Source organism: Mizuhopecten yessoensis, unplaced genomic scaffold (assembly GCF_002113885.1).
Source record: "Mizuhopecten yessoensis strain PY_sf001 unplaced genomic scaffold, ASM211388v2 scaffold716361, whole genome shotgun sequence".
NCBI classification, from domain to species: Eukaryota; Metazoa; Mollusca; class Bivalvia; order Pectinida; family Pectinidae; genus Mizuhopecten; species Mizuhopecten yessoensis.
The window spans coordinates 1,972,238-1,985,165 of NW_018480078.1; the positions used below are offsets into that span (position 1 = coordinate 1,972,238).

At 35.3% G+C, this 12,928-nt stretch overlaps 1 protein-coding gene across 2 annotated transcripts; it reads right to left on the reverse strand.

Moving 5' to 3' along the window:
- Nucleotides 1-392: 392 nt before the first annotated feature.
- On the reverse strand, nt 393-12,485 carry LOC110443861 (serine/threonine-protein kinase pim-3-like). Of its 2 annotated transcripts, none has more exons than XM_021488296.1 (5): nt 3,432-3,611; nt 3,177-3,283; nt 2,586-2,997; nt 1,387-1,563; nt 393-1,239 (listed from the first exon to the last, which is right to left on the reverse strand). In XM_021488296.1, the coding sequence occupies exons 1-5, from the start codon at nt 3,496-3,498 to the stop codon at nt 1,052-1,054; spliced, it is 951 nt and encodes a 316-aa protein (XP_021343971.1). In that variant the 5' UTR covers nt 3,499-3,611; the 3' UTR covers nt 393-1,051. The 2 variants fall into 2 exon arrangements, with proteins under 2 accessions (XP_021343971.1, XP_021343972.1); XM_021488297.1 differs by lacking the exon at nt 3,432-3,611 and adding an exon at nt 12,354-12,485 and having other exon boundaries at nt 1,052-1,239.
- Between the last annotated feature and the right edge of the window lie 443 nt (nt 12,486-12,928).

The window sequence follows — 12,928 nt, forward strand, 5'->3', positions numbered from 1 at the left end:
TATGCAAACCTTTTTTAAAAGATTATATAATAAAATTGTGCGTTACAATGAAAATACTACTTTTGCTTTTTAAACTTCTAAAATTAGAAAAGCAAAAATATGGTCAAAAGCAAAACTATGGTCAAAATTGTTTTCTAAAAAGTTTTAGTGATTTTAGTGGAAATGCTTTAAAGCTACAATTATTGTGCTAGTACAACCTTTAAGCCCCTTACAAATGATAAGGATGCCACGTTTTTTGAGGTGTTGATACAGAAAGATTAAAGGTTCAAGTATTAGTATTATAAAGTGGTGATTAATCTATAAAGTTAGAAATACAGGAAAGGATCTAATTATGACTTTCTACTAGTCATTTCGTTGTTTTAGGAGGATTTATCATAAAAACCACAAAATAAATACACGTGTATATAAAAAAAAAAATCAATAAAAAATGGCAATTACCAATTTCTATCAGCACCGTTGTGTCAAAGTACACCAAAAATTACTAATCTAACCCTACATATGAATAAGTAATGATATGGCTAGCATTGTAGCTTAATAAATAGAAAATACATGAAATGAGGAAAAATCAACTTTTTGCATTGAAGTGGCAGTGATTATTGGGTTCAAATTCATGGCTGAATAGGACTCACAATATGTATGCAATAAAAAAAAAATTGAGCGTTTTTCTTAGTCTCTTCTCTCATACTATCACAATAAATAAGGTCCATGTTTGCCACCCTTGGAAAGTCCAACAAATATGGTGAAATCACAACTTGTATTTTAGAGTGGTCTTTGGCAAAATATTCACATCCCTTTTGCTTTCCAGTCATTTGAATGAGCTTGTGGGCACGTGGAGAGGGGGTTGATCCACTTTCAAATATTTGTATGAAGTTCGTCTCATAATCCACATATGATGTAATATGACAATGTAATTAATTCATTGCAGCTCCCTGAGTTGTGGAATGGTTTCACAGTTAATATATTGCATTGCTGTGTTGCAGTTTGTTTATAGTTAATAATTTATAAATATGAACACGGGTATTTGAATCAAGGTCCTAGTAGGATGCCTTCATCACATGCTTTCCTGACTGCTCATAGATACGGCATCCACGATTCCTTGACTTCCTGTGTGGTTGGGTGCTCGCTTATCAACTGATGGCTGTACTGTTGAAGCTAGCCAGGGATGCGTTAGAATCTCTTCCAAGGTTGGTCGGTCTGATGGACGAATTGCTAGACATTTTTTCACCAAATCTTTCACTTCTGAAAAGACAAAAACACAGAAAATATTAATTTCATTTCATGAAGATTGAAATTATTCACATTTCAAAAAAGATTTTCTAGAATATTTCAACTTTTCATTCTATTTTTTTTTTCAATTTGTTGAGCTAACATTTTTGTACAACTTACCATGAGACACTCGTCCTCTGAAGGAAACCTCGGCCTTCATTATCTGTTCATCCTGCTCAAAAGGGATATCTCCGCAGACCAGATCAAACAAGAGAATTCCTAGAGACCAAACAGCTGCAGATCGCCCATGGTACCTGTGGAATTTGATCCATTCTGGCGGACTGTATACTCGTGTACCTGAAGAACATGAAAATTTCAAAGTATGAAAACATTGAATTTGTAATACAGCATTTTATTTATTTTAAAACATTTATAATAGTATCCTTTTTTATTTCAATAAATCTATCATTTTATTCAGTTTTAATTGAAGTGACTAATTGATGTTACCAGGCCGCCTTACTCTTAATTTTAATGTACTTATGAAGAGTCCGAGGAATGTATAATTTTCCCATAGATAAAATACACCTAGGTCAACCGTCACGCATGACTACCCACAGGTAATGTAACGCCAGAGCACCTGGTTACCAACTGGTAAATTTATCATTTGAGTGAATAATGTAAAACCCTCAATTGAACTTCCATTATTGAGCATTGACTAAAATACGGTAGAAAAGATATAGACTTTTGAAAAAGTTTATTAAGCAACGGAGTTAAGTACGCCACTATGACCTCTGTCTGTTAGGACGTAGCTAGACAAATACCGCGCTAAGGTATATACACACACCGCTTGTGAATGCCTTGCATACCTCGCCTATTCAGGCAGCACAGCTGAATTGGATTTAGTAAATGATCGTGACCTCGTTTGCTTCCAATCCACGCTACTAGCAGAGTCCGTTGATAGCAACCAGCCAAACGACCCATCCCCTTACCCAAACACGAGCTAAGTCCCACGAAATGACCTGCTTGTGTAAACAAACTGTACCTAACAGGATTTTTACAGGAATGGAATGTCTGACAAGATGAAAACCCCAAAAACCTACTGTTTCGCAAGAATTTCACGGTCCCTAACTTCATACACTAAAGCTAACTCTTCTAAGCTGACAATTATTTCAGGTCACAACGCGAGACGACTGTTACGAGATGCTCCCCCAGACTCCCCACCCTTATTTGGCAGGCCATTGGCAGCTATAACATAATCTTGTGTAAGCTCAGTATACAGTAGCAGCAAATAGCACACACGTTTTGTAACAATCTATCGCAGTACGCTCTTGTTCTAAATCCAATATAGCAACACTGATATATATATCCATGACACTCACCATCAAATGCGAGATACACTGTGTCTTTAAGGAAAGCACCTGATCCAAAGTCGATCAATTTTAGTTCACCAGTTTTCAAGTCCACAAGAATGTTTTCATCTTTAATGTCCCGGTGTACAACACCGTTTTTGTGAATGTTGATAAGTGTGTCCACAATCTGTCTGAAGAAATTTTTACTTGTTTCCTCATCCAAAGCACCTTTTTCTGTAATGTAATCAAATAAATCTTGCACGTGTTCTGGCCGTTCCATCACAATGACAAAGTTGGTTTTCATTTCAAACCAGTCCAACATTTTAATAACTCCTGCACAATTGTTCACACGTTTTAATAAACAAATTTCCATCGGCACACTATGTCCATTTAGCTGTCCCCATTCTGTGACTTTCTCTTTGGTTATTACTTTGATTGCAACCTGAAATTAAAGAAAAAATATTAAATTAAATCGTATAAATATCTATTTTTGTTATAACAGAACAGTTAACAAAATGAATATCTATCGAATTTTTTTTAAGTTGATCCTCAAGTACTAAAGAGCACGTGCTAATCGACATTTCGCGGCAAATAATGGACCAATATTGTATGTAAACTTACGGGTAAATTATCCCTCTTGCGTGTTCCACTGTAAACAGTACCAAATCCTCCGCTTCCCAAATGCTGACCAACTGTGTATACCCTCTGAAATGCATCTTTGTCTTTCACTATAAAGATAAAAACATATGGAACATGTTAAAATATTACAACAACTCCCAGATCGTAAAAATATCAAAACTTCTTAGACAGCAGACCGAATCATTGGTTTCACAAACATATTATAAGGTGTTTCACTAAGAATTTCCGATGATTTACCTTGCTTATCCTTTTCCATGTTGGTATTATGGTTGTAGGAAAACATTCCTAGCTTTCGTGAAAGCATGTTGCTACTGTAAAATCCACATGGAGAATGATTGTATATAATCCGAACACTAAGCCACGTTGTTAGATCGACTGTCTGTCTTGTTTTGATCTTGCATTCAAAGCTACGAGTGTATATAGTATGAACGTTGAACCCCCAGTGCGAGAACTGGGTCGCGATTACTCCGCCTATCGTACCCGCCTCTTGGCTGCGAGCCAGATTTTTTGCTTACATAAACCGAGATTATTTCGTTAATATTAAGATCATCACATCATAAAAAGTACAGAAAACCAAAATCTTGCTGCAGTGGAAGGAAATGAAGATTTACATTCGATGCAGACAAGGAACTATTTCTTCATGGCTGAAGGATATCGTCTGGGCTGAACGCATTGAACTTGGCAGCCAGCCAGCCCTACTCACGGCTATAGCTTTTCGCGGTACTCAGTTACTGGCTCATTGACCAATGAAAATCCTTCCCGCGTTCGAGAAAGAACAGGACCCCATAGCAAGAAATTCATACTCGTACCCAAACAAACACCGTGATACCGCGTGGCAACTCGGTGCACGCCTACTAGGATGTGATATGAAAGTACTTAGATGACTCTAAGGTGAAATTGTATGAGTACGCGCTTATATATCGTTACCTTTCCACCTTTAGTTTTCACTAAATTGAATTGAGATGTCACTAGATTAGAAATACATGTATATTGGAAATAACATTTAACCATATGGTGGTATTTCAATGTAATCTTTTGAATGCGATACAAGAAACGTCAAGCAATACTTTTGTTGTTTATATTAAAAAAAAAATGTATGTTTACAAATATAGATTTAGAACGATTAAAATATCTTGCGGGTTCTAAAATTGACTTTTTCACTGCCCATTTTGGTTATTGTTTATTTCATACGTCAACACATCCACGAATGATGGACATGCAATATTTTTCATGTGAGTTATGGGAAAGTTATCTAAACAATTTTCCCTCGTGTACTGTGAATAAGTATGACACGTGTTATTCACAGAGTAAAAAATGTGTTTGCATTTCACTCATGGGTCGGTTTGTTTTCTAAACCGCTTTAGGTAAACGATTTTTATAAAAGCATAACATAGAAAGAACAATAGTCTGCATGACTCCTTACAGAGACACCCACCAATTATGTTTATTACAGGTGAGTAAACTCAGGTAAGTATGTTCCCACGGGTACGCTGGATGTGTATCGTACGCGACATAAAATATAAATAGATAAAATTCCTTGATATGACGAGATTTGCTCCACAGGTAAATCTACTTACAAACTCGACACACAATGTTTACAATTGGATATTGTCGAAAACCACTTTTAATAAATCGATTTTGTATGTGGCTGGACAAATCATTGGATCCCAGACGGATATACTTGTGTACCGGTTTTAAGCCTAACGTTAAAAGTAGGAGTAAGTTCTACTTTTAATCACAAGCCTCGTGTGTGAGAGTTACAGAATTGACGCTATCGACATTCCTCTCCATTGATCGTACATACGTAACGCTAGCGTGCATTCCATTTAAAATACGTAGGCGTAAACTCACTGAGCCGTGAATACCAAAACAATCGTGTTCATCACTAGTCACAGCGTTCCCATAGGGGTTTTCACACAGTGGCGTTCACTTATTTCACTCTCAGTATGGAAAGGCGTAACAAATGACTGTTTATCAGACCAAAGCGTCACACATAAAATTTATATAGACTTGCCTTTAAATAGGAACATTGATAGCGTTTAAATAGGAACATTGATTGATAAGTCAAGAAAATCTAATACTAGCAATGCTAACGGTCAAAGGGCAGGTAACTCCACCAGATAAGAATAATACGCAAAACATTAAAAATTCTGTCAAAATTAACCGCTCAATACTACAAATTAACTATCAACACATGAAAATAATACACATATTCCGATCAAAACCTATTATTTAAACTTCATGCTTCATTTAATGCCATGAGAATCGTGCCATTCGTTGAAGAGAAAACCTAAAATAAACCTAAATACGTCAGAAATAAACTTTTATCGACCCTTGTTTGACGAAAATTATATAAACAAAAAAATCTAATTTAGGTTAGAACCGTCCGACAAAATCATTGGAATGATCGAAGGAAAGTTTAGCAATAAATATTGTAACAATAATATATTATCACTGAATAATAAATTTCAAAATCTGTTGACAGTTACTTTCAAACGAGAATTATTTATAAGGAATGTCAATAAAGAATGTTATACTTGTTAGTGCCGCGGTAGCCGGTATGCTACATATTGTGTTTATCTGTGGCTTAATCAATCGAAAGAATGTGGAAGCGCTTTATAGGAATAACACCATTCTATTGTTTCCGTTATGGGTTTAAAAAGAATGTCTATACAAATAAATCCTTAAATGTTTTTCAACGCACAGATCAAATGTAGCAAGTGGTGTTTACCGCAGTGGTCAAAGGGCAGACAACCCGTCATTGCAAAAAAGTCATGAAATCGATGTTATGCACTTGTAATTTACAGTTACCTAGTTGGTTTTAATGCATGTGATGTGATCCATTTAAAAATAATTTGAAAATGTGCACATTAAGCTTAGCATACAAACAATGTGATAAAAATTGATTTCATACCGTCATTTGTTCCCTTACAGAACATTACCAAAACAATCATTAACGACTACAAAAACAACGATAATCAAACTCCTATATTTGCAACAAAGAGCTTACCTTGATCCATCTCCATTTTAAGATCTTTTTCTTTCTTTCAAAATATAAACAAGTGGTGTTTTTTGTGTGTACAAGATCCAAGATATTCAAACATGAGTACGAGAAGGAAGAGATGCGAACTATATACTCCACTGTAGATCACTGTTTCTAAACCTCACACCTGTCCACTCACCCAGGTATAACTGACTGCCTGTCCCCCCGGGGATCACATCACACCCAAAACATATACTTCCTAAATCGTTAACACACTAGGCGTTAAAAATGTCCACACGTTCTACTTCATAAATTCACTACGACAGTCTAGTTGGTACAATATTACTAATTTGTTCTAATTTGTGAAGCGAAATGACCGGAAATAGACTAATGGACACTGTTTTAATTATCAATTAATTAGTTAGCTCAAATTTATCATAACAACGTCCGATTTAAAAAGAAAATGGTTTGAAAATCGGATAAAAAAGTGGGATACGACAGCAAAAAAATACCTTCATTTGTACAGGTGATCTGAAAATTGTTAGTTTTCAACAAAAATGTAAGAAAATATTTAAATTCACTTACTGCTTTTCTTACTGCAGGGGTGCTCCTCAGAGTCAGAATTTGATCGTTTTCTTTTCATTCTGATAAACCTCGAACATTGATGACCCATAGATTACAATTCTGTGACCTTAAGTATAAATTTTACAGTAGGTAAAGCTACAGTTTGAAACTGATACGAGCACCTCCGAATTACTCTACGAGTCAAGCCCATCTAATTCTACAGGAGACACGATAGGTCATCTTTCAATGTCCACTCAATATTTGACGTAAAACCATTCTGCCAATTCATTACTCAAGTCGGAGAGGTTTAAACGGTAGTTAGTGTCAATGAAAAAACCAATCAGGGTTATGAAAACACCGTCTTTGACGATATATTACCGGAGTTACTTAACGTTAGAAACCCGATGTCGTGTTACCGTTGGGAGATTAGTGTTGTTTTAGTACCACTGTGAACATATGTCATAGGTTGGAGTTCAAAGCTAATTTACGGTTTTATTGGGACCGTAAACAAACAAAACATTTACGGGGATCTGCATACTTCTGTGACAAAGACACTTGTTTATCTACTTTCCTCAAAATGGTCGTAAGTATTTTGTGCGTTATTTATTTTAATGATTTATTTATTTTGTCAGAATCGCTATATTGAATGCGATTTTAAGATTGATTTAATTGGATTCTCTACTCTACAATTAGGACTTGGGGCCTAAGGGAAGCAACTCGTGCAAGTTTCTGCATCATTCATTCGCCATTGTTGAATAAAAACCATACCATTTTCTTATCATTACAAACAGCCAGTCTTATTATATTGTATTACTCTTCTAACCCAAATTTCTTGACCCCATCACTTAAAAAAAATCCATTGACTTAATTTGTTCAGGCTGCCATGAAGTTGCCGACCCCCCGATTCACTAATTAAGTATCTTATTTTTACTCCTATGTTAATTGACAGTCTAGACTAATCAATTGGGAGGCAGGCGTTAATTATTCACGTAATTATTGGTTCAAGTGGTTCAAGTGGTTGCCATTACTCGCCGTTCGTATGTCTAAGTGCCCTACTAATGTTGATAATCAGGAAAATGGGACCGTTTGTAATTGTCCGATAATTATGACACTTTTATAACAGTTGTCATGGGTGAAAATGTCGGGCCAAAGTTTGACCAACGTTTCTTAACTCGACTCGGACAATGCTTTCATACGAAAAAAATGAATTTAAGAGGGGTTCCCTGAGTTAAGGTACGTTCAGACATAGTTTTGACCCATAATGAGCTGGGATTTAATCAAATACCTCCATCACCGCGCTTCCACATACAAAATAGAATACAATACAGTTTTTCTTCGAATGTCCTCTTTATAGGAATTTTACACATCACATCATCTCTGTGTATAATCTATAAGGGTTTGTAAATCTTCATGTTTTATTATATGGTGTCGTTGGTATGTCTAACGCAACTAACAGAAATATACTTAATCATACTAGTTCTTACTTGAAAAATACTAAACGATACCCTATTTATAAGTATTATCTTTATACATGCAAGTTCTAATGATATACAATATATTAATTACAGATGGTAGTATGAGAGTGAGTGAGTATGTGTTCTTTTATTATAGTTAATAAATTACTTTGTTTGTTATTGTCCTATCTACCTCCCATAACATCCAGAGACATCAATTTCAGAATTTCAGCTTGGTTTTTTTAAAGGTGCTAAATTGATATAGCATCAGGGTTGTCGGGTGGTGCAGTGGATAGCACACTTTCCTGTCACCAAGGCGACCGGGGTTCGACATCTCGATCGGACGTGAAAAGGTATGGGGTCACCTGCCCGACCATTTGGGGGTTTCTCCGGGTACTCCGCTTTCCTCCCACACTAAGATCCCCCGCGCGCTAACATCCGGGCCATAAAGAGTGACTAATATAAGTTGAAATAACTTGTTTCATACTTGCTTTGAAATAAACAAAGTTTGTATTTTTCAACCAAATATATCGACCCCAACACTACCCGATTTCTACCCTTCACGTGGCACCTCTGTGATTTAAACCTATTCTATTTTGCAAAATATATACAGTTTTCCGACTTATGTGGAGCCGTTTCCCAAAACATTTGATATATAAATGTGTACATTTACAATTCAATTAAACTTTATAAGCATGTTGAATCCAAACAAATTACATTAAATGGATCGAAACTGCAAATACAGGAGAGCAAAATGTCTGTTGCTAATTTTGTCTATTTTCTTTCCTGCCCAAATATGTTTATGACTTCATATATATCATGTAAATCCTTTATATTTGTATGAGATTAGATAAGTTTATCTACAACCTTTACAACTTGTCATACAATGTAATGTGTTAAACTTACTACGGAAAGAAATAAAGCTGTATTATCAGCAATTTAGTAGTCATCACGAGAATCTGGTATGTTTAAGAATTCCATACAAGGATTGACCTTCCTTTTGATGGCGTATACGATAGAATGAACGCAGTTGGCATAAAGTTTATTCTGTTGTGTGCGTAAACGCCAATTTATACGCAGTCAGAATTTGCTAAGCTGAAGAAGGAAGAGACGTAAATATTCTTGTATATTTAACCTTTTTTTCCTCATTTCCACGAAAGCTTCAGTTTTTGGAAAAAGATGAGCGCAAGGTAAATATTAAAGGATATGTTTGTGTGAAATAAATAGTCAAGGAGTTGAAAACATCATACTACACACAAGCTCTTTAATGCGAGAACCGGTAGATGTAACCACTGGTCAGAAATAGACTAAGTTGTCATTTTTGAAACATCAGCTATAAGGTAAGCACGGCCATTTTTTGCATTTTTGGCACATAATGTTTCTCCAAAGCGAGGGGGATAACTGATTGAATACTGACGAGAGCACAGTATATAATTAGTTGTTACTTGTTTCCGCTTCTATTCTTCTCAACGAATACCATCGATCGTTATCAAGATGTACGACATTTCTGAATAACCTGCACGAGACACATACGCACGAAGGGCGATAACTCTCGCATACAATGCTACGAAACTTACTTCCACACAACAAATGTTATAGCATGTCATAGAATTTAATGTTTCGATCCGAAAAAATTAAAACTAACTAGAACTATAAGCCAAAGGCTCACTAATACCCCCGCTCCTATATAAACAAGAACTGTAAGTTAAAGGCTAACTAATACCCCCGCTCATATATAAACCATAACTATAATGCAAAGCAGTAATGAGTTCTTTATTTGCCGAGCTGTACACTTATTTAAGTAAATAGGTCACTGACATACTTCATGTACTCCCTCTCGATGCCAAAACATACTTGCAAACCAAAACTTGTTAGCCCATATGAACGAGTTTTGCTGAAAGATGTAATGCATATATCTCCTCAAATGTATAGATGTAATACATAGATATCCTCCAATTCTAGGGATCAGCCTGATAAGCTCTCCACTGTATAACCAAGAGGTTTGGGGCCCATGCTTTTGCTTATCTAAATAAAACAAGTATTTCGCACAAAGGGGCATAACTCCATCAAAAAGGGTTGAAATCCCAAAATAAGATGCCGGTGCGCAATTACATGAGATACCGATCATTCATAAAAAGTTTCAATGAATTCCACCTGTTAGTTAAGGAGAAGTTGCGCGGACAAGTATTTCTCACAAAGGGGCATAACTCCATCAAAAAGGGTCGAAATCCCAAATTGAAATGCCAGTGCACAACTACATAAGATACTGATCATTCATGCAAAGTTTCAATGAAATCCATCTGTTAATTAAGGAAGAGTTTTCCGGACAAGTTAGNTATCCCGTACTGATTTTGATATTTCTTTGAAGACTTTATTACTTTACTAATTATGTATCTTTTTGAATCATTGTTAAAAGATTTGGAACATTTTATTTTATCTGAACTAAGATGGTTGGTTTAGCCATTTAGTCACTTCAAACACACCACATTAATTTACGACATTAACATGCATCACAAAATATCATGAACTTCGACCGGCCTCTTTTATTCAGAGGTTAATTAAACGTTTTACCATATTTGAACACATGACCTTGAAATTGGGTCCAGGTCATTCATTTCAACAAATTGTATAACCCTCATTCCAGTATGTTTCTTGCCAAATATCATCACCCATTATTTCTTAAATTTTTAGAAATAGTAATTTAAAGGTTTTATACCTTTGACCTGTGACCTAGAAGGTTGGTAAAGGTCATTCATTACCACAGACTTCATGAGTTGAAAGTATGATGAACACTTCTTTTCCACAATTTCTTCACAACCTATATTTTTTATCTCTGTTACTTACAGCAATACCGATTTGCCTTTAAAATAGTTGCCGGAAGCAGGTTGGGTAAAGCCACCAACTTGCGTATAATACGCAAATTCGCCTATTATACGGTTTAGTATGGATTTGTTACTAAAAATAAACCAAATCGCTTTATTAGTAACTTTTGCAAGATATTATTAAAAATCGCATTAATTTACGACAAGGTAAATAATATTTTGCTAAAAGATGTTTACTGAAAGCGTTGGCTACTTAAAAACTTGATGGTACTTTACCGAAAGCATTGCATCTATTTTTGGTATTTTCCCACATGCACATAAAGTTTATTTTTGCATTTGTATTATGTTTCACGACTGAATAAATGCGACTTGGACAAACAATTTGAAAAAGTTAAGATTAATGTGATTTTGGCTATTTTTAGTAACAAATCCATGCCCCTATTGGCGTATAATAGGCGAGTTTGCGTTAGTGGTTTTTTTAATAATTTCAGTTTTTTTGATAACTTCAATATCAAGAAAATTTGCCCAATACGGCAACTACTTTCACAAAAAGGGCATGAGTATTTTGTTCAGACCTATCCTGGTGTCTAGATAGTAAACTCTCTACAAACTCTCTTCACATCTGGATATGTCCAAGCACTGTAAAAACTACTCATGTCCCTGCAATTTCATCCTGCCACGCAAAACAGAAAATCGCTACAACGCGGCAGTTGCAGAACACTGTGAAGATGGTCCCCCCGTTTGCCAGATCGAGTTAGGGTTACATCACACATACAAATGTGTTGTAACCCATATCAGTATAGCATATATGTATTTCAGACATTAGTAACGAACCCCTGTGCTGAAATAGAGCGTAGCTCATGGAATTTTGGGGATGAGTTCTACTTACCATGATTCAGTAAGGATTTCAGTGCTTCAAGGTTGAAATACATTCCTTATAATATTTCAGACAAAATTTGTTTTACTTTAATTAAACGATGTTATGAATACTTACCTGTATGATAGCATTTTTTGTCTCAAATTGTAGTTTTATTATTTTTTTAAACGTTTTTTTTTTACATATAACCGAAACATGAAAAGAAATTTGAATGACCATTCTATTTAAAATGATCAAGTATTTTTGTAACAATCTTTATATCAACTTTGACTTCATAGCCATGATTCCACACTCCACGGGTAAACTAATGATCTACACAATGAAGTATAAAGTTATTTTTTTGTGGATTTTTCAAGTCTTTTTTTTTCACAATTTAAATTTGGTACAAATATTTGTTTCACTGTTTGGTTCAAGAATGCCAAAAATAAAATAAATTGAAATCGGGAAAATAATACATACTTTTTTGGTCACGTAAAGGCCCAAAACCGTCAAAATTAATTTCCATATTCCAGGTAGGATTTATCACAAAATGGTTTTCTTGGATTCAAAAACTCAACCTCCCCACTCCACATGTCCACCAACACTGTCGCTTGACACACACAACGGTCAAAATCTGCACCGAGTGCACCTTCCATTTTCAAATTTGTACTTGACCTTCATCTTCCCGCGAGTACGCATGCCCAGGAATGTATTCGGTATAAGGTCAAATTTTCTACAAAGATAAAAAAGAAATACTGTTCAAAATGGGATTTTGGTAATTGTCCTTCTTAACAAGAAAACAAGTATACTATTTTAAATTTTCAAGAACTTTATTTTCCATGTTGTTCATTAGTACATTCATGGTAATGTCGTTTATTTAGCACGTGCTTTTCCTTGTTATTGAGTCTATTTATACATTTAAGCGCGGTCATGCGTTTCTAATGTAAGAAATGTCACGTGGGTTATTACATGAAAATGTACTCAGTGACAGTGCACCTTATATGGAAATGGATCACGTGTCCCACGAGCTGCGAGGAACGATGAAAAACAAGCGT

Bases quoted from the DNA above. Each gene is read 5' to 3' on its own strand.
- LOC110443861 (XM_021488296.1), bottom strand. From the start codon at position 3,498: ATGCTTTCACGAAAGCTAGGAATGTTTTCCTACAACCATAATACCAAC. The intron at 1,564-2,585 runs GTGAGTGTCATG...CATGTTCTTCAG, and splicing joins AGTGTATCTCGCATTTGATG to GTACACGAGTATACAGTCCG. The intron at 1,240-1,386 runs GTAAGTTGTACA...TTGTCTTTTCAG, and splicing joins CAGAGGACGAGTGTCTCATG to AAGTGAAAGATTTGGTGAAA.